Genomic DNA, 22,093 nt, shown 5'->3' with positions numbered 1-22,093 from the left:
GTCTGTGTGTCCGCAGGCTCCTGAGGGACACGAGTGCGTGACGTGTGTCTGTGTGTCCGCAGGCTCCTGAGGGACACGAGTGCGTGACGTGTGTCTGTGTGTCCGCAGGCTCCTGAGGGACACGAGTGTGTGACGTGTGTCTGTGTGTCCGCAGGCTCCTGTGGGACACGAGTGTGTGACGTGTGTCTCTGTGTCCGCAGGCTCCTGAGGGACACGAGTCCGTGACGTGTGTCTCTGTGTCCCCAGGCTCCTGAGGGACACGAGTGTGTGACGTGTGTCTGTGTGTCCGCAGGCTCCTGAGGGACACGAGTGTGTGACGTGTGTCTGTGTGTCCGCAGGCTCCTGTGGGACACGAGTGTGTGACGTGTGTCTGTGTGTCCGCAGGCTTCTGAGGGACACGAGTGTGTGACGTGTCTCTGTGCCCGCAGGCTCCTGAGGGACACGAGTGTGTGACGTGTGTCTCTGTGTCCGCAGGCTCCTGAGGGACACGAGTGTGTGACATGTGTCTCTGTGTCCACAGGCTCCTGAGGGACACGAGTGTGTGACGTGTGTCTGTGTGTCTGCAGGCTCCTGAGGGACACGAGTGTGTGACGTGTGTCTCTGTGTCCCCAGGCTCCTGAGGGACACGAGTGTGTGACGTGTGTCTCTGTGTCCCCAGGCTCCTGAGGGACACGAGTGTGTGACGTGTGTCTGTGTGTCCGCAGGCTCCTGAGGGACACGAGTGTGTGACGTGTGTCTCTGTGTCCCCAGGCTCCTGAGGGACACGAGTGTGTGACGTGTGTCTGTGTGTCCGCAGGCTCCTGAGGGACACGAGTGCGTGACGTGTGTCTGTGTGTCCGCAGGCTCCTGAGGGACACGAGTGCGTGACGTGTGTCTGTGTGTCCGCAGGCTCCTGAGGGACACGAGTGCGTGACGTGTGTCTGTGTGTCTGCAGGCTCCTGAGGGACACGAGTGTGTGACGTGTGTCTCTGTGTCCGCAGGCTCCTGAGGGACACGAGTCCGTGACGTGTGTCTCTGTGTCCCCAGGCTCCTGAGGGACACGAGTGTGTGACGTGTGTCTGTGTGTCCGTAGGCTCCTGAGGGACACGAGTGTGTGACGTGTGTCTCTGTGTCCCCAGGCTCCTGAGGGACACGAGTGTGTGACGTGTGTCTGTGTGTCCGCAGGCTCCTGAGGGACACGAGTGTGTGACGTGTGTCTGTGTGTCCGCAGGCTCCTGAGGGACACGAGTGCGTGACGTGTGTCTGTGTGTCCGCAGGCTCCTGAGGGACACGAGTGTGTGACGTGTGTCTCTGTGTCCCCAGGCTCCTGAGGGACACGAGTGTGTGACGTGTGTCTGTGTGTCCGCAGGCTCCTGAGGGACACGAGTGCGTGACGTGTGTCTGTGTGTCCGCTGGCTCCCGAGGGACACGAGTGCGTGACGTGTGTCTGTGTGTCCGCAGGCTCCCGACGGACACGAGTGTGTGACGTGTGTCTGTGTGTCCGCAGGCTCCCGAGGGACACGAGTGTGTGACGTGTGTCTCTGTGTCCGCAGGCTCCTGAGGGACACGAGTGTGTGACGTGTGTCTCTGTGTCCGCAGGCTCCTGAGGGACACGAGAGTGTGACGTGTGTCTCTGTGTCCCCAGGCTCCTGAGGGACACGAGTGTGTGACGTGTGTCTCTGTGTCCGCAGGCTCCTGAGGGACACGAGTGTGTGACGTGTGTCTCTGTGTCCGCAGGCTCCTGAGGGACACGAGTGTGTGACGTGTGTCTCTGTGTCCGCAGGCTCCTGAGGGACACGAGTGTGTGACGTGTGTCTCTGTGTCCGCAGGCTCCTGAGGGACACGAGTGTGTGACGTGTGTCTCTGTGTCTGCAGGCTCCTGAGGGACACGAGAGTGTGACGTGTGTCTCTGTGTCCCCAGGCTCCTGAGGGACACGAGTGTGTGACGTGTGTCTGTGTGTCCCCAGGCTCCTGAGGGACACGAGTGTGTGACGTGTGTCTGTGTGTCCACAGGCTCCTGAGGGACATGAGTGCGTCGGCGGCCCGCGCTGCAGTGATCGGGCTCCGGGGCCGCTGAAGGGGACATGGGCTCATGCGACCACATGCTGCACAGAGCCACTGAAGCGACGAGGGTTCGGTCTTCAGCAGAACACAGGGTAACTGATGAACACCTCTTCTGTTTTATCCCTTCATGAAAACAGTGCTGATCCTCTTCCTGCACAAAATGATGCTGGTTAAGACGCTAATATCAGGGGGAGTTAAGAAACATTCATGTGTGTTTAGAATTTTACTTACATGAGATAAACACTAAAAATACTAAACGGAGGCGAGACACCAGCAAGTTTTTTTTTTTTTAAATTTATTTATGCATTAGTGAATTTTTTTCAAATAAATGAAAAAAAAAAACATCCAGAATACTCGTTAAGTATTTATCTTATTGCTCTTTATCTCTTTGCATCTGAAGATTTAAATTCCAATCTCTATCTTTAGAGTTTTTTCTCTTACAAACACCAGACTTCACAGGTTTTTTTCCTCTCTATATTTTTAAGATTTGTTCATATTTCATTCACACGGATTTATACAACATTTTACTCCTAAAAACAGCCTGAAATGTATAATTTTCAGTCTGTTGATAAGTATTTTCTGATTTATGTTTTGGAAATGAATGCGAAATGAGCGCACACTTACTGTATTTTCCGCACTATAAGTAACACTTTTATTCATAGTTTGGCTGGTCCTGCGACTTACAGTCAGGTGCGACTTATTTATCAAAATTAATTTGACATGAACCGAGAGAAATGAACCAAGAGAAAATATTACCGTCTCCAGCTGCGAGAGGGCGCTCTATGCTTCTCAGTGCTCATGTAGTCTACACTGAAGACATAGAGCGCCCTCTCGTGGCTGGAGACGGTAATATTTTCTCTTGGTTCTTGGTTCTAAATAAATGCGACTTACAGTCCAGTGCCACTTATATATGTTTTTTTTCCTCATCATGACGTATTTTTGGACTGATGCGACTTATACTCAGGTGTGACTTATAGTCCGAAAAATATGGTAATTAGATAATCCATCACTTGCATGTTTAAATGTAACCTTTCAAAAAAAAAAAAAAAACTATTTGAAAAAACATTGCAATTTTTTATGTAACCAACTGGGAAAGTTCTGAGATATTTAGAATTTATTTATTTATTTTTCACTTTTGACTTGTGTCTTGCCTTGAATGAAAATAAAGATTATTATCGCACAGGTGCACAGTGTTGCTTTAACGCAAATCCTCAGAACATACAAATAATTAATGTTTAAGAAGTTTCCTGGCTAACAGATGTCAGAGATGTGTGAGCGTCTGCCGTGAGAGGCTGGTGACGAGAGGAAGGTGCGTCTCAGTGTTAGAAATCTCTCTCTGCGCTGACGTGTTAATGAAAATCTGAGATTGGTGTAATTCTCATTAGCTCATTCGGTTCCTCTTCAGATTCTTACGTGAGACTCCTGACTCATAATTGTTGGAGGTTAATTGTTTTGGGCAGCGGTGTCATGTATAGCGTCTCCCGAGAGAACTCGACCGCGTCACGCAAGACGTCATGCAGTTTTATATAGGTTTCTGCTATTTTAGAGCGTTTTGACGGCGGATGCTGTGCAGCAGCTCTAATAGCTGTGTGTTTAAAGTGTGAGTGAGATTTACACGTGTAATGATGCAACTGAATCAGGTGTTTATTTTCACTATACGTGGCTAAATGTTTTCATGTCTCAGTCACTAATAATGGTGATGTGTCGCAGCTTCCAGGCTCCGGGTCGCCGCTCCAGGTAGCCGTGTCTGATGAGGATGTCTGATTCTGAGACTATGAACGGCTCGAGCTCAGATGAAGGCCAGCTCAACACGTCACAGAGCCAGCAGCACGAGGAGAACTGCAGCGCTGGCAGGACTGAGGCGCAGGTAATGACCCTGATGGACACAGTGCTCTTCAGATCGAAGCCTACAGAACAACAGCTCAGAGGCCAATGAGAGAGAACGAGATGTAAACAGAAGAAGGTTATAATGATTAAGGTCTTTAACGCAGCGTCTGGTCCTGTCCGTCATCTTACACTGATCATCATGACTGTGTGATGAAGTCTGTTAGAATTCAACATATGAGCACAAAACATAAATCACCCTCTTATATTTATATCATATGATATAGTTTAGTGACATCACACCAGCAAGAGTGCTGCTTTTCCCCGAGATCTGCACGACTGCAAATGAGATTCTGCTTTACAACAGTTCAATAAACAAGGTGGTCAATTTTGATCATTTTCATAAACAAAAATGGTTTTGAGTCATTGGTTACTGAATGAATCCCCAGTTTTGAACTAATTGAGTGAATCAGTGATTCAGTGACTCATTCATGAAGAGTCATTACAGCTTTATTTCTGAACGAAACAGCAGTTTGAACAAATTGGTTGAATGAATGATTCAACGACTCGCTCTTTAAGACAGTGACTCGCTGCCACCTACTGGCGCTTTTAGTTGCATATTTATTACATAAAAAAGGTCAAATTTAAGATACAAAAAACATAAACTCTCATCTAACACAGTAATGACTTTAAATGATCTTTTGAAGGGTAATTTCTCAGCCAATGTAATTAATTTGATTAAAATCTTAATAGTGTGACCGCTCTACTAATAATATTCTTTCACATGGAGCACGTTCTGCTGTTAAGTGGCTGTCTTTAATAAACACATATAAATATTTATGAAAATATATAACCGCAGCAGTTGAGCTGTGTGATTATTGATCTGTTTTTAATTGATCGTGAACCCCTACAGGCCATTCGGAGCGCTGTAGTGCAGGTATTGATCGCTGTAGTTCATTCGGTCCTTCAGAAGCGATTGTGCCTTTGTCTGTACAGAGAGCAAGAGCAAATCCTACGTGATGGTTCTGCTTTAACGCAGCTAATCTATCGTGTGTGTGTGTGTGTTGTGAGGAGCGGTGGACACGGACGTGACGCTCAGATGCTGAAGGTTACGCCGCTGCGTCTCGATTTCACCCGTTCCTCTGCTTCTGTCTGATATGGAGACGTTTCCTCCGTCGCTGGTGGAAGAGAGATCGGATGTGTGTGTGGCAAGGAGCTTCACGGCCATCTGTCTGTGTGTTACACACTCCTCCAGCATCGTGGCCTTGTGCCAGATTCAGCCTCTCGGGGAATACAGGATGTTCAATAGACAATTAAAGCTGAATAACCATCCGCCGTTATTCAGTAAAAGACCCCTTTTGCTTATTAACAGTCGGCTGCTTCTGCCTGTTGAGACGGAGACCGACATTTCTTTTTTTTTTCAATTTAAGAATCATTTTGTTATAAATAGCTTTTTAAAACAGTTTTTGAAGTATGATTTTTAATAGTTTTTCAGGATCATTCTGAGTGATTCTGTGATGGGTTTTCCTCCTGAGGGATCGTACTTCTATTATATGAGCAGAAACCTCTTGTGTATCCTGCAGAAACATCTGAAGATCGTGACGCTCTTTGTTCTCTCGTCTAATGAAGGAAGAGTGTGGCTGTAATTCTAATAATGGCTTTGATTGACACTCCTGCTTTATTAATCTAATCGGTGTCAAAGATATTTGACTGAAAGGTTTTCATAAATCACAGGGCTGGTTTAGTGTCAAATATGTGTTTGTTTTAAGCCAATTTTTTAAATATCCCTTCCCTTGAATTTAGCAGCAAAACTCAATGTTCTCTTCGTGTAAACCCAGTCTGTGGAGGAGAGGATCAGCTGGTAATGATCTGTTCAGCTGCAGGAAAAGCAGAGGTTCGGATGTACAGTATCGTGGTCTTTTCTCTCATGCAGAGCTGAGCTCTCTGCAGTTTGTGCTTCAGAAACATGGACTTCGGTGAGACTGACATGCTTCCTTTTGTCTCATTGCTCACCGTGCAGCAGCAGACACCTGGACCAGGTGCTAAAAGACCCAAGGTACATTGGCATGAGCTCTTCAGTGTTTGCCTGCTCCGTCTCCTCCCAGAGCTCTTTGCAGCGGGAGACTTGTGTGTTATCAGCACTTCTGCGTCATCATGATGTGCTTCAGTTCTGCATGCTGCTCATTTTTCGTTTAGGATAACACACTTGTACAATCTGCCGGCATCTGTTCGATCTGTTTCGTTTTGTGATCCAGGACCCATGTTTGTTATGTCTGCATGGGATTTTTTTTCTTTCCCTGTGTTCAGGGCCTGGTTTTGCCATGCGCTCATATACGTGTGCTTATGAAAGTCAGAGACTCTGTGTAACTTCCCTCCTGCTCTTCTCCAGTCGAACGCAAGGGTAAAGTTAGTTCGGAGCCTGGCCATTTGTGAAGATCCCTGTCCTTCCACGATTACCACACAACTGCCTCAAGATCAGCAGGTAAACGTGCTCTCGATCTCCGTGACATCAGTCAGAGGATGATGTCGTCTCAGTCATACTGTACGTTTCATCCTGCTGTGACTAATATTTATTTCACCTCACAGTAATATCGTAATATTATATAGTTACTTAAGGTGAATTGAACTGCATGATAAATCCAGTGATGTGAAAGTGCACAGAAGTTGTGATAGCGGCAGATGAACAGTCTTCTGATTTTTGTTGTTTATGCCATATTACGCAGCGTTTTAGCTTCGAGTGTGGAAGAGTTTTTGGACACAGTCACAGTTAATCACAGAATAAAGCCAGAATATCTTGTCTCGGGAGGATTGAAGGTTCATTCAAACAAATCATGATCTATCTAAAATGAAAGCGTAATTTTTCTCTGTTTCTAACTTAAAAAAAAGACTATTTTGAAACCAGTTAACCAATTTGTTATTGAACACTTATTGTAAATATAGACCTTTATTTATCTCTTTGCAGTGTTAATAATGCAATATTGTACAGTTAAATACAACATAATTCAGTTTTTCCTTTTGTCTTTTTCTTGTCAGTATTGTTGTTTTTTTATTATTTTTATGGCGTAACAGGCAACATTTTTAATTGATGCAAGTTATTAAATCTCAGTTGCATTATGGGTGGTTTTATTAATAATATGATAGAGTTAGCATAAATGCATCAAAATCTAGTTGAAGTGTACTGTTGCTGTCAAGCTCCATTAGTGTGGTGTTTGTTTTTAACCACAGGATGGAGATCATATTAAAGTCTCGCAGACATTTGATAAAGAAGAATTGCCTCTTACTGCAGACGAGGATGATGCAGACAGAAGTGCCAACAAGATGGAGAAAATGCCACGCAAGATGCTGTCCAGAGGTGAGCTGAGCTCTGCTGGGTTGGGTTAGTTTTGGTTGGGATGAGTTGAGTTGGTTTTTATTGGGTTGAGCTAAGTTGAATTGGGTTTGGGTGGGTTGGGTTTAGTTGAGTTGAGTTGGGCTGGGTTGGGTTTGGTCTGGTTGGGTTTAGTTGAGCTGGTTTGAATTGGGTTGGGTTTGGTTTGAGTTAGTTTTGGTTGAGCTGAGCTGAGTTGTATGCGGATGTTCGAGATGGAAGAAAGTGAAAGTGAAAGTGACGTGACATTCAGCCAAGTATGGTGACCCATACTCAGAATTTGTGCTCTGCGTTTAACCCATCCGAAATGCACACACACAGAGCAGTGAACACACACACACACACTGTGAGCACACACCCGGAGCAGTGAACACACACACACACTGTGAGCACACACCCGGAGCAGTGGGCAGCCATTTATGCTGCGGCGCCCAGGGAGCAGTTGGGGGTTCGATGCCTTGCTCAAGGGCACCTAAGTCGTGGTATTGAAGGTGGAGAGAGAACTGTACATGCACTTCCCCCACCCACAATTCCTGCCGGCCCGGGACTCGAACTCACAACCTTTCGATTGGGAGTCCGACTCTCTAACCATTAGGCCACGACTTCCCTTGCACACGCATGTGTTGTCCTGTCTGTGCAGATTCCAGTCAGGAATACAAGGACACCACTGGGATCGACCTCCACGGGTTCCTGGTGAACACGCTGAAGAACATTCCCAGGTAACACATGCTTGACCACAACCAAACCCTCATATCTCATTTGACCTCCAGAGGTGGACATGCATCCCGTTGTGGAAATTCCTGATTATATTAGTACTGTTAGTCTGTAATGATTACTGTTTGTAGGATTTGTTTTGAATTATGATGATTCTGTGAAGCGATGCGAAGTGTAATTGTTCATCTTCAGGGACAGAATGATGCTGCTGCAGCTGGAGCAGAACATCCTCGACTTCATCAGTAATAATGAGTAAGTCCTTCAGCGCAGCTCTGTGTCATCCTCATCAAATCCATTTGACTTTTTTCCAAATTTAATTTTTTTCTGTTTAATTTTTTCTGGATTCCAATTTAATTTAACTAAAATTTTATTTTAGTCATCAAAAATACATCAAAGTAATTGAAATAATTAAACTTAGCAATTTATTAAAAGTTTAACAAAAACAAAATACCCCCCCCCCCCTCCCCCAATTCCATGTTAATATTTCCAGATTTGGTTTTAATGATTGGTTAAAATTTTAACCGTCATGTCTTTTAAAAGGTATGTCTAAGTAATTGAGTAACTAAGTAATTGAAATAATGAAACTAATACAATTTATTAAAAGTTAAACAAAAATTACATATTAAGGCCATATTAAAGATTTTTTTTTCATGAATTCCATTTTATTTTTCCAAACTCCATTTTATTCCCCCCCATTTGGATATTTCTGTATTCAGTTTTAATGGTTTGTTTAAATTTCAATCCTCAAAGGCAGGCCTAATCAATTGAATGCATAAATCTAAGAGTTTAATGATTATTAACACATTTAAACGGTGTGCTACTGATGTGTTTTGGGTTTGTTCAGGAGTCAGAGGAGGAAGTTTCCGCCCATGACCTCCTATCACCGAATGCTCCTGCACCGAGTCGCTGCTTACTTCGGCTTAGACCACAACGTGGACCAGACCGGCAAATGTGTCATCATCAACAGAACCAGCAGTACACGGATGTGAGTGTCCTCTGTATGAGCGTTCAGCGTGAGACCACGGAGAACTAAACGTTTGCCATTTGATTGCTCTGAAATGAGTTTTGCCGGAGAAGTGTAATTATGAGGGATTGTGTTTGTGTGATGGCTGTGATCTTCTCCTGGAGCGTCTCTCACTTCATTTCTCTCTCCGTTCGTGTGCAGACCAGATCAGAAGTTTTCAGAACACATCAAAGACGTCAAGATGGATGAACTCCAGAAGCGCTACATCTTAAAAAGGGACAACTCCAGCACAGACAAAGACGACAGTGTGGTAGGTGGAGATCTGCTAATGAAGCGAGATCAAACCAGCCATTAGCTCACAGAGTAACGAATAATGTGATGTGATCCTGCTGTTTCAGATGCGCATGAAGCTGAAGGAGGACAGGAGGAGCAAGTCCATCGAGGAGCGAGAGGAGGAGTATCAGAGAGCCAGAGAGAGGATCTTCGCTGATGTGAGATACGTCACAGCTACATGATCTTGTGCTTATGGCTTCTGACTTGAAAATAAATAACACTGCATCTCTTTTCCAGGGTTTAGACACCTTCCCGCTGGATAAAAGGTGAGTGTAAGAAGTCAAGTCAGATTTATTTCTATTGCGCTTTATACAATGCTGATCATTTCAAAGCAACTTCACAGAGATAAACCGGAAAATAACAGAATCAGATATGAGACCAATTCAAATTCTAGCTCTAAAAAGACAATGTTACTAATCAGCTCCAATTAGTTCAGTTCAAACAGCAAAGCATGGTGTCAGCAACGCCAAGGTCATAGGTTCGAATCTCAGGGAATGCATGAACTGAAAAAGTGTAAGTCGCTTTGGATAAAAGTTTCTGCTAAATGCACAAATGTTTAGTGAGGGTTGTTTTCATGAACTGGTGCAGATCATCATGTTAGTAACACCAAGGTTGTTGGTTCAATTCCCTGTGAATGCATGAACTGATAATATGTGCACCTTGAATGCAATGAAAGTTGCTTTGAATAAAAGCTTCTGCCAAATGCACAAATGCTAAATGAGGGGCGTTTCCATTTACATTTATGCATTAAGCGGATGCTTTTATCAATATCAACTCGACAAAAGGAACAAAAGCAATTTGTCAAAGATCAAAAAATATTTGTAAGATACAACTCTATAATTATTAGACCACTAGATTAGGAGGAAAATTAAACATGGAGGAAATCCAGTCAAGTTTAAGTTTACAGTGACTATCTTGCTTCACATTATGGGAGTAAAAAGGTTACAGTGTTTGATGTGACCAACAACAATTCCTGTAGCTCAAACAGGTCATGGGTTTGATTCCTAGCGAACTCATCAACTAATTAAATGTGCACCTTGAATTTGATGAATTGGATAAAAGCATCTGCCATATACATAAATGTAATAAGAGACATGTTTTCCAGGATTCAGGAAGACGAGGTGTGTAACAGCATCCAGCAGAGACGGCAGATCTTCAGGTGATTGTGAGCGTCCCTCGTGTCTGATGAGTTGCAGGTGAATGAATCTGTTCCTCTAAAGCTGTCAGATGTTCCTCGTGCAGGCTGAAGGACAGTCGGTCAGGGAACAGCCTCCAGAGCAGCTCAGAGAACGAGGCTCAGTATTCAGAGCCGCGGCCGTGGAGCAGCACTGATTCAGACAGCTCTAACCTCAGCCTGAAGCCCACCGTGACCAAAGCCAGCAGCTTCAGCAGCTTCAGCGGCGTCCCGGTCCTGAGCCGTGGAGACAGCTCCAGCAGCAGCAAGAGCACGGGACGCCTCTCAAACACCGGTGAGGTTCATCTGATGATGCTCTTCTTCTCATTCTGTCTCTGTTCTTACAATACCAGCATGTTTTTAGTAGCGGCTCATCTGTGTCTCACTGCATGCTCTGAAATTCACACGCTTTTGTGAACGCTATTTGTTCAGACCTCTGAATTCATTGGTGATCTTTTATACACTACCCCTCAAAGGTTTTGGCTTTAGTAAGATTTTATTCAGCTAGGGTGCATTAAAAACATCAAAATACAGTAAAAACTATAATATTGTGAAAAATCATTAATTTATTTGTTTTTTTGACCATTTTAAGATCAATAACAAAAAAATACTTTAAAAAGTGTTGCACTAAATTAATTAAAAGTGCCTGTAAAGACATTAATAATGTTAAACAGCCACGGATCAGTAGCGGACTGCAAACGCGTCCTGTGTGAAAGCACAATGAGTCCGTGCTGCTTCAGCACCACATACGAAACGCACTCGGACTGCAGACGCACCGCAGACGGATTATATGTGCTGATCGGCTGCCCGTGTCCTGTGCACAGATTTCAAAATACTTCCACACAAATGACATGGCGAATTATTATAATATAGTCTGTGCACGTGGGCACACTTCTGAGAAAATCGGCCGAAATAAGACCAAATACCGTCCGTTTGCCGATCGCGTATTTTAAGCAAAAAACGTCCGGTTCCGATTTATGGCCGGTCAACCGGTGCATCCCTAATCATATTATTCTGATTTCTGAAGTTCATGTGACACTGAAGACTGGAGTTATGATGCTGAAAATACAGCGGAGCATCACAGAAATAAATTACACCGTAACAGATAAAAAAAATGTAATCGTTTTCACACTTTTACTGTATTTCTTATCAAATTCAGCTTGGGTGAGCAGAAGAGACTTCTTTGATACAATCACATAAATTTACACGTAAACTCATTTAGTGTTTTTCATTTCAAAGAGAGAAAAAACATTCCATATTTGAGAGAAACACATAAATTGCGAAATGAAGCGAGACACTTATAAAAAAGTTAATTACCATGTCATTCTCAGCTAATACAGTTATTCTGTTCTTCCATTGCTTTGTCCCGGAGGTAATTAGAAATTAAATTGAATTGAGCGTCTTGTTGAAATTGGTCTGACCTTCCATATTCTGGAGTGTTTTAATAACCCCAGTGAATCTCCATTATCCGCTCGGTCTGTGAGTTAATGTGGTTGTTCCTCTCTAGGTTCTGACTCTTGTAGTAGTGTAGGATCGTCCACGGGGTCGCTCTCTCGATCCCAGCCTCCTCCAGCCGCCGCGGCTCTAAGGCAGCCTCTGGCCTTCTCCTCTGTCAGCGCCAGCAGCGGTGTCTCCTATGAGCCGCCAGCATCCACAGCTAGCGCTAGCTACTATCTGCTTCCGCTGGAAGCTGGAGGGATACCGGCCGGAAGTCTCCTGGTCAACACGCACACAGGTTGGTAAAGGCTCTCACATGCATGACTTCATGTCCTCCTCTAACCCTGATCTTAACAGAAACTTCATAATCACTCAAGCTGTACGATGCGATGTTACAGTACTTTATTTCACCACAGCTTTTACTTATTTTGTACTGTTCGCTGATGTACACTTTGTTATCAGTATTTTTACATTAAAAAAACATCATAATTTAGAAGTAATATGATATTTTCTGTCCTGTTTGACCCCATCATCAGCACTAAACAGCGTTTTGGGGCTAATCTGGCAGCGCTGTAGAATCGGGGGCGGGGCTAATCTGGCAGCGCTGTAGAATCGGTGGGCGGGGCTAATCTGGCAGCGCTGTAGAATCGGGGGCGGGGCTAATCTGGCAGCGCTGTAGAATCGGGGGTGGGGCTAAACGCGCAGCGCTGTAGAATTGGTGGGCGGGGCTAATCTGGCAGCGCTGTAGAATCGGGGGCGGGGCTAAACGCGCAGCGCTGTAGAATCGGGGGCGGGACTAAACGGGCAGCGCTGTAGAATCGGGGGCGGGGCTAAACACGCAGCGCTGTAGAATTGGGGGCGGGGCTAACCTGGCAGCGCTGTAGAATCGGGGGCGGGGCTAAACACGCAGCGCTGTAGAATCGGGGGCGGGGCTAAACGCGCAGCGCTGTAGAATCGGGGGCGGGACTAAACTGGCAGCGATGTAGAATCGGTGGGCGGGGCTAAACGTACAGTGATGTAAACAGCCATTGATCATCATCTGCCGAGGTGGAGTTTAGCCACACTATTAGTCATAGAGCGTCACATTACACAAGCTGTTGTTTTGGTAGATTGGCTTCAATGTAAGCAGTTTTTAAACTAACAAGAAAGTTTTGAGCTCTAAAACTTATAGGCTGTTTTAATAGTAAAATTGCCTCTTAAATGTTAAAAGATCAAGGGAATATTGATTTGTCAATTCATGACTCCTTTCATTTTAATTTTGCGTTATCTTTCATTGGTAATGTGCCTCCACAAGCTTTCATGTTGTGGTTGCCAGATGTCAAGGGCTTTTCTCTTAAATCGTTATATTAACTGCTTCTCTTGATTTGTGCTTCGTTTGAGAGTGCAGTAATTCTGATGAATGTAAAATAACAGTAATCATGATTTATATATTTGATTAGTAATCGTGGTTAACGGGTTAGTGGTGACCGTGTGCTGCTGGGAAACTCATGATGAAGCCGCTGGTGATGTGTCTGCAGTCAGACAGACGTGTGAAGTACTGCGTCTCATTGGAGAGCTGTGTGTAAATATGCATGCGGCTGCGAGGACGGCTCGTAATGCGTTTACTGGAGGCAGCACGGCTCTGTAATTGCTTATTGACCTCTTTTTAGGAGTTTGCAAATGGGACATTTCTGTCTTCTATCGAGGCCTTAGAGCTCAATGAGGGAGTGTGTAAGACCAAATGGTATCATGTGCTCCATTTGTCATCATTACAGGTTTATATTTGGACTTCCTCTCAGATCTGACCTCAGTTAGACCACTGTTATCGAGAAAATCATAATGTTCATGTTTATAATACATTAATATATTCATGCTTTCTGGGAGCATTTAGTGGATAAGAGCTGGGATAATATAGCTTATAGCTGTAATATAGATAATATACCTCAGACGATTATATATATAAAATTGCTTTTTTTTTTATTAAACAATGGTTTCCTGAACAGATTGTGGCTTTGTATATTAATTAAATTTAATTATCATTAACATTTTTTTAAGGATAAAAACAACTGTCTCCACTAATGCTGTAAACGATATAATTATAATTACTTGCACATTACTATAATATTAAAGATTACAATTAACAACAGAGGCCAAGCTGTTAAGTTTAATTTTAGATATAGTAATCAAGACTCAAAAAAAAAAGATATATATAAAATTAAAAAATAAAATAAAATCATGTTTCTGCTCCAGTTTGTTGTTGAAATGTTTACTTTGAATTCATGTGCTGTTCCTAATCCAAATATACAGAATATATGACTTAACATTAGTGTACTGTATGTGAATAACATTATAGTAATTATTCAACTTTATATAAAGAACTGGGCGATAACTATTAGGTCAGGTTCCATGTATTAAAATAGACGTTAAATTAAATTAGTGTTCCTGTAGCTCAGTTGGTAGAGCATTGCGTTATCAAGCGCAAGGTTGGGGGTTCGATTCCCCGGGAACACATGATAGGTAAAAATTGATAGCCTGAATGCACTGTAAGTCGCTTTGAATAAAAGCGACTGCTAAATGCATAAATTTAATTTAATTTAATTTAATTTTAATTAAAATCTGATCTCAGGTCAGCCGTTCCTGAACCCTGACGGCAGTGCTGTCGTCTACAGTCCCAGCGTGACCTCACAGGCCTCCAGATGTCAATCATTTGTAGCTCCGCCTCCAGCCGCTCAGCCCATCAATCACGTCATGGCTCAGGTGAGTTTAGTGGCTCTGATGTCACTGGTCTGATGCATTATGGGAGTGTTTGATGCATGTCCTGATGAATCACTCCTGCTATTCTGACTTAATCAGACATGTTCTTCTGATGACAGTAGAGGATGATGGGAAATTATTTGAGTTCATGTTGTGCTGTAAACTAACACCACCCTTTTCCATCCGGTACATCTGGAACTAATACATGTCCTTCCTGCTGTGTGTCTTCAGCCTCTCTGGTCTGTCCAGCAGCCGCCGCAGTCTAACCCACCGGTCCAGCCCTTCACTGTGGTACCTACCGCTCTCTCTGCTACTTCCTGTTTCTCTCTGTTCACTTCCTGTCTCGTCGCTCTGTTGTGTTTCTGCTGAGGATCTGTGTGCTTTACCGTGTTCATCTCATTTGAGTAGTCGAGAGTTTCTCATTGTCTGGACTCGCTCATGGTTCACTCTTCTGCGTGGTCAATCCCACAATCCCCTGCTCAAGCCTGCCGCCCATGTCTCATACAGCAGAGGTTCCTTTATTGTCAGCCGAACCTCTTTCAGCTAAAGTAGTTTCGTCATTATTCCAATAACACATTTGGTCATGGTGGTCACATGACATACAGCTAAACAAATTATATGTATATAATTGTAATATATGTAATATTTTTATACATTTTTATAATTTACTAATTAATAATAACCTTTTGAAAGTTTTTTTTATATTGATGTTGAGTTGGTTGTCAGTTGTTGTTTTTTTCCATTACTACTATGTTACAATTTGTGTATTTTAAAATAAATTGACCTTACCATGAAAATATCCATAGATTCTGGCATGGCAATTAAAATAAATAAGTAAGTACACTGCAGGGACACTGTAGGTTGAGTATTTTAGAAAGCGTGTTCAAACCCATCAGGACTCACTAGGAGGCACATCATGTGCTCTGATAACCTCTTTTTCTTGACCTCCCTCAGCCAGTAAACAGCCCTTAATGACTAATTAAAGGAGTGGGAGATGCTTTGAATAATTGATGCAGGAGCAGATGCTGGAATTAATATTCAATGAATAGAAAAGAGCCTCGTCTCTTCCCATTCCTACTGTAATCCACACAGACTGATGAGAGCACAGACTGAAGTCCTCTCTGTCTGAGTGTCCGTAGCGCTGCAGTGTGACTCTTCTCTCAGCAGGACAGTCTGAGCGCTCAGTTCGGTCGCATGATGCTGGTCCAGCAGGCCTCGGGTGACGGCCGTGACGCTCATGCAGTCGTTTATCCACCTCTGCATCAGACGGGATACGTGATGTCCTCGCCGGCCGTGTCCACCGTCAGCCAGCAGCAGCAGCAGGTGTGAGACACAGCACTCATCACAGCTCAGATAATCACATCACCACAGTGTTCACACACATGGGTCTGTCCCAAAACACTTGCACTTGACCACTTGTCTGTTTACACGACATGCTTGATCTAAGTGTTCAAGAGGGCACGAAGAGCACGAGTGTGTGTAGAACATTTGATTATAACTGATTAGACGCATTACAGACTGATTCAAAGCAGCTTCACACTATTTAACAGAACTATAACAGAGTTAATGTCACAAATTTCATGAATTATGAAACAAACTCCATATCAGCAGTAAAGCAGCTCTACAGAAGACAGTAGAATCATACAGATCAATTCATATGGAGTTGTTTATCATTTGATATAAAGTGTGATTAGAACTGCACAATTATGACAAAAATTATGGATTATTTCCTTGAAATTGTAATTGCGAGTATTAATTACGATTATCACAATTTACATTGAATGATGTTTATACCACTGTTTGATGCAACTACATGCAGTATTTTTATATGAAAATAAACAAGCTGAAAACACTCGAACTGAAAAACCTTTAGTGCTCTTCTATAGTACAAGCCTCAAATATACATCCAATTGGTTTCTTTAAATTATAAATATATAAAAATATGAATGGTATTATAATGTTATTCTAAAACTAAAATTAAAATAATGGGAAAAACCCTTAAGATAACATGTAGAAAGAAAAAAACGCATCTTAAGCGTGCAGAAAAACATGAATGGACTTGGAACGATTGATTGCCGCTTTGAACGATAACGTAATTGTGGCATCCCTAATTGTAAACGCAATTAGAAATTTGATTAATTGTGCATCCCTACGTGTCATTTTGGACACACTTAAAAATGTAAAAATGCAAGTAACATTTTTACAGATCTTTATTTATACAATTTCAGTACACTGCACCCTAAAATAATCTTGTAAATGTCTGTTCAGAAATTGATGGCGGTTTATTTCAGCCACGGAATAAAAATATAAAAAAGGTAAATTTGACTCCTCTTCTCAAAATTGTGAGTGTACTACTAGCAGTTCTAAGGCAAAAAAAAAGTCAGAATTGTCTGATCAAAAGTTGTTGTTTTTTATCAGTGTCAGTGACTGTAGCCCATCACATGGAGGTGCTTCACTGGAGTTCACTGTGTGTTGTTCTCCTTACAGATGCCGGCGTGTTACTGTTCGCCCGGACAGTTCCCGGTGTCTGGACAGCAGTATCGGCCCGTGGGTTCAGTGGTGTACAGCGGTCAGAGTCAGATGCTTCCTGCTGCCACGCAGCCGCCAGGTACATCACTGCACATGCATCAGAGAAACACCACACTATAAACACCACACACACCAGAGAAAGCACCACAGAAAACACCACACACACTAGAGAAACACCAGAGAAAACACCACACACGCCAGAGAAAACACCACAGAAAACACCACACACGCCAGAGAGAACACCAGAGAGAACCCCACACACTTCAGAGAGAACACCACACACTTCAGAGAAAACCACACACACCAGAGAAACACCACAGAAAACACCACACACGCCAGAAAAACACCACAGAAAACACCACACACACCAGAGAAAACACCACACACGCCAGAAAAACACCACAGAAAACACCACACACGCCAGAGAAAACACCACACACGCCAGAAAAACACCACAGAAAACACCACACACACTAGAGAAACACCAGAGAAAACACCACACACACCAGAGAAAACACCACACACGCCAGAGAAAGCACCACAGAAAACACCACACACACTAGAGAAACACCAGAGAAAACACCACACACACCAGAGAAAACACCACACACGCCAGAAAAACACCACAGAAAACACCACACACGCCAGAAAAACACCACACACGCCAGAGAAAACACCACAGAAAACACCACACACGCCAGAGAGAACACCAGAGAGAACCCCACACACTTCAGAGAGAACACCACACACTTCAGAGAAAACCACACACACCAGAGAAACACCACAGAAAACACCACACACGCCAGAGAAAACACCACAGAAAACACCACACACGCCAGAGAAACACCACAGAAAACACTACACACGCCAGAGAAAACACCACAGAAAACACCACACACGCCAGAGAAACACCACAGAAAACACTACACACGCCAGAGAAAACACCACAGAAAACACCACACACCAGAGAGAACCACACACACCAGAGAAACACCACAGAAAACACCACACACGCCAGAGAAAACACCACAGAAAACACCACACACGCCAGAGAAACACCACAGAAAACACCACACACGCCAGAGAAAACACCACAGAAAACACCACACACGCCAGAGAAACACCACAGAAAACACTACACACGCCAGAGAAAACACCACAGAAAACACCACACACCAGAGAGAACCACACACACCAGAGAAACACCACAGAAAACACCACACACGCCAGAGAAAACACCACAGAAAACACCACACACGCCAGAGAAACACCACAGAAAACACCACACACGCCAGAGAAAACACCACAGAAAACACCACACACCAGAGAGAACACCAGAGAGAACACCACACACTTCAGAGAGAACCACACACACCAGAGAAACACCACAGAAAACACCACACACGCCAGAGAAAACACCACAGAAAACACCACACACCAGAGAGAACACCAGAGAGAACACCACACACTTCAGAGAGAACCACACACACCAGAGAAACACCACAGAAAACACCACACACGCCAGAGAAAACACCACACACGCCAGAGAAAACATCACAGAAAACACCACACACGCCAGAGAAAACACCACAGAAAACACCACACACCAGAGAGAACACCAGAGAGAACACCACACACTTCAGAGAGAACCACACACACCAGAGAAACACCACAGAAAACACCACACACGCCAGAGAAAACACCACAGAAAACACCACACACGCCAGAGAAAACACCACAGAAAACACCACACACCAGAGAGAACACCAGAGAGAACACCACACACTTCAGAGAGAACCACACACACCAGAGAAACACCACACACGCCAGAGAAAACACCACACACGCCAGAGAAAACACCACAGAAAACACCACAAACGCCAGAGAAAACACCACAGAAAACACCACACACCAGAGAGAACACCACACACTTCAGAGAGAACCACACACACCAGAGAAACACCACAGAAAACACCACACACGCCAGAGAAACACCACAGAAAACACCACACACGCCAGAGAAAACACCACAGAAAACACCACACACCAGAGAGAACACCAGAGAGAACACCACACACTTCAGAGAGAACCACACACACCAGAGAAACACCACACACGCCAGAGAAAACACCACAGAAAACAGCACACACGCCAGAGAGAACACCACACACTTCAGAGAACACCACACACACTAGAGAAACACCACAGAAAACACCAGACACGCCAGAGAAACACCACAGAAAACACCACACACGCCACAGAAAACACCACAGAAAACACCACACACCAGAGAGAACACCAGAGAGAACACCACACACTTCAGAGAGAACCACACACACCAGAGAAACACCACACACGCCAGAGAAAACACCACACACGCCAGAGAAAACACCACAGAAAACAGCACACACGCCAGAGAGAACACCACACACTTCAGAGAACACCACACACACCAGAGAAACACCACAGAAAACATCACACACCACAAAAAACACAACACACCAGAGAACACCACAATAAACAGCAGCCAACACTATACATTACACTCCTTTTAACCCTCTGGTGGTGTTCACTCATTTTTGACCGTTTTGGCTTAAAAATTTACTTCAGTCATTGTAAGGTTTTGAACACAAACACACACACACACACACACACACACACACAAAGTTATGGACATGATTCAAAAAAGGTTAAATGGTCCTGAAAAAAAAAATTAATTTCATCGAGTGTAAACGTTTGGTACTGCAGCCAAATTACTCAATGAAAGCACTTTTTTATGATATCAACTTCAAATTCGGAACACAGCTTTTGATTTTCTTTGAGTTTGAGTAAAGCATGTTTTGGAAAATAATATAATCATATAAAAAATTTAATATAATTTTTCTGCATTTTCATAATAAACCTTTTTCACTTCAGCAATAATCTGTCAAGTGTCTTCTTTAGAAAGAGACTGAACTTAAGTCTGCTCTCCAAAGCATTCAAGATTTATCAGAGTTTAAGTTAGAAATGTAATTTGTAGAGAAAAATGTAAAGGATAATAAATGGATCATAGCTATTACATAAATATAATTCAGTACCATAAAATTGACTAAAAATAAAATATTGCAGATTCATTAAATTGAAATAAAAGTTTCCACGGTTCTGTGCATTTGCTGTTTGGTTGTTTTCTCCTGTGCTGCGCACACACACACTCACTCACACACACACACACACACACACAAACACACACACACGGAGTGATTGTTCTGGAAATGAGGCAGCACCGCAGGGACAGGAGATCACAGCTTGGAGCTCATTACAGCGACGCAGGCGTTTGGCTCTTTAACACACAATGCAGGTTTTGTTTTGGCCGTATTGTTCTCTTCTGCGACCTGCGCCCAGCGACAGATATTTGACTGCATTGAATTGAAGAAGCTTTTCATGAAGCAGTGAATATCTCCAAGTGAAGGCGGTGCTGAGGGCAGCGGGGCAGACACTGGTGCTTTTGCTCAGAGAGGCTGGATGCGGGGCCGAGGCACTGTCTGAGACACCCTACGATTCTCACAGTGAACCGGTCTCTTTTCCAGCCCCTCACTCCTCCCTCAACACTCGTCTGCAGGATCACGCTGCGCTCCAGTCCGGCTGTGAGTCACACAACATTAAGCCTTCAATGACTGTCCCATTTGAATAATATGTTGAACCCTTTTCTCTTTCTGGGTCAGTTACTGCCAGATTGTGCCATGTCTTAAGTACTTGTTTTTAAAGAAGTCTCTTCTGCCCATCAGGACTGCATTTATTTGATCAAAAACACTGTAAAACAGTGAAATATTAGTCTAATGTAAATAATCTGTTTTCTGTGTGAATCTGTGTTAAAGTGTAATGTATTTCTGTGATGCTCCGCTGTATTTTCAGCATCATTCCTCCAGTCTTCAGTGTCACATGATCTTCAGAAATCAGAATAATATGATGATTTACTGCTCGAGAAACATTTCTGTTTATCATCAATGTTGAAACCAATATTTTTGTGGAAACTGTGATGCATTTTATTTTTCAGGATTCACAGATGAACAGAAAGTTCAGAAGAACAACATTTATCTGAAATATAAATCTTTTGTTACATTATAAACGTCTTTACTGATCAACTTAATGCGTCCTTGATGAATAAAAGTGTATATATAATTTTTTTTTTAAATCTTACTGTCACCCCAAACTTTTGAATGGTAGAGTATCACAGTAAAAAAATGTTTTGAATATTATTGTTTTTACTGTATTTTTGATCTAAAATAAGTATCCGTAAACAGAGACTTATCTAAAAATGTTTTATTTATTAAATAATCATGTGGTAATGTCTGTTTGTATAATATGGTAAATAAAAGCTGCTTGTCTTTCAATCAAAAATCACAATCACATCATTCATATCAAACAAATCCGTGTGAAACCGCTTCATGAAACTGAAGTCTCACAACCATCTGATATTAAAAGTTAGAGATTTACACACTTCAGATGGGATCCGATCTCTACTGGGTTTAATGTAATGAAAGCTACAGTAATTTCTAATTAAAATACACTGATGTGAAAAACGTGTATTTCTACATATTATTTTCATCTTAAAGGAACATGTTGGAATAATGTGGTGTGTAGAGATGGAATGATGATATTTGCCCAACAATGAAACCCTTCAGATGTTCCTGACTCCGGTGTAAAGCATTTTCTCCTGTTCTCTGCTCGCTCAGCTGGACTGTTAATATGACATTCCCATCATGCTCTGCTCCTCAGTGGAGGTGAGAGAACGGAGCTAAAAATAGCGTACCTTCACCATCATCTCTCTTTGTCCCACTTCTGTGCTCATCTGGGTTAAATTGATTGCTGTCCCTTTGGCCAGAAGCCAGTAGAGATGGAGACCTCCCACAGAGCAGCTCCTCCGCGGAGAGCATCCCTCTATAACCTTGACACCGATGTAGATTACTCTGCTCATAAGAGGCCCTGTGTGGACCGT

General features: G+C 43.2%; 1 protein-coding gene across 1 annotated transcript in view; it reads left to right on the top strand.

Moving 5' to 3' along the window:
- LOC132153303 (R3H domain-containing protein 1-like) overlaps positions 1-22,093 on the top strand; it is a 40,840-nt gene that overhangs the window by 5,274 nt on the left and 13,473 nt on the right. The window contains exons 2-19 of the mRNA XM_059562674.1: positions 1,993-2,135; positions 3,754-3,910; positions 5,888-5,923; positions 6,257-6,349; positions 7,093-7,219; positions 7,875-7,953; positions 8,141-8,200; positions 8,793-8,933; positions 9,114-9,222; positions 9,311-9,403; positions 9,483-9,511; positions 10,351-10,404; positions 10,488-10,714; positions 11,927-12,154; positions 14,462-14,592; positions 14,821-14,880; positions 15,754-15,912; positions 17,077-17,197. Coding sequence (XP_059418657.1) covers positions 3,794-3,910; positions 5,888-5,923; positions 6,257-6,349; positions 7,093-7,219; positions 7,875-7,953; positions 8,141-8,200; positions 8,793-8,933; positions 9,114-9,222; positions 9,311-9,403; positions 9,483-9,511; positions 10,351-10,404; positions 10,488-10,714; positions 11,927-12,154; positions 14,462-14,592; positions 14,821-14,880; positions 15,754-15,912; positions 17,077-17,197 — 1,864 coding nt within the window. The 5' untranslated portion in view covers positions 1,993-2,135; positions 3,754-3,793. The remainder of the gene's footprint in view (positions 1-1,992; positions 2,136-3,753; positions 3,911-5,887; positions 5,924-6,256; positions 6,350-7,092; positions 7,220-7,874; positions 7,954-8,140; positions 8,201-8,792; positions 8,934-9,113; positions 9,223-9,310; positions 9,404-9,482; positions 9,512-10,350; positions 10,405-10,487; positions 10,715-11,926; positions 12,155-14,461; positions 14,593-14,820; positions 14,881-15,753; positions 15,913-17,076; positions 17,198-22,093) is intronic.

Source organism: Carassius carassius, chromosome 11 (genome assembly GCF_963082965.1).
Source record: "Carassius carassius chromosome 11, fCarCar2.1, whole genome shotgun sequence".
Taxonomy (NCBI): domain Eukaryota; kingdom Metazoa; phylum Chordata; class Actinopteri; order Cypriniformes; family Cyprinidae; genus Carassius; species Carassius carassius.
The sequence above is the reverse complement of the archived record's forward strand: the minus strand, read 5'-3'. Positions and strand labels throughout refer to the sequence as shown.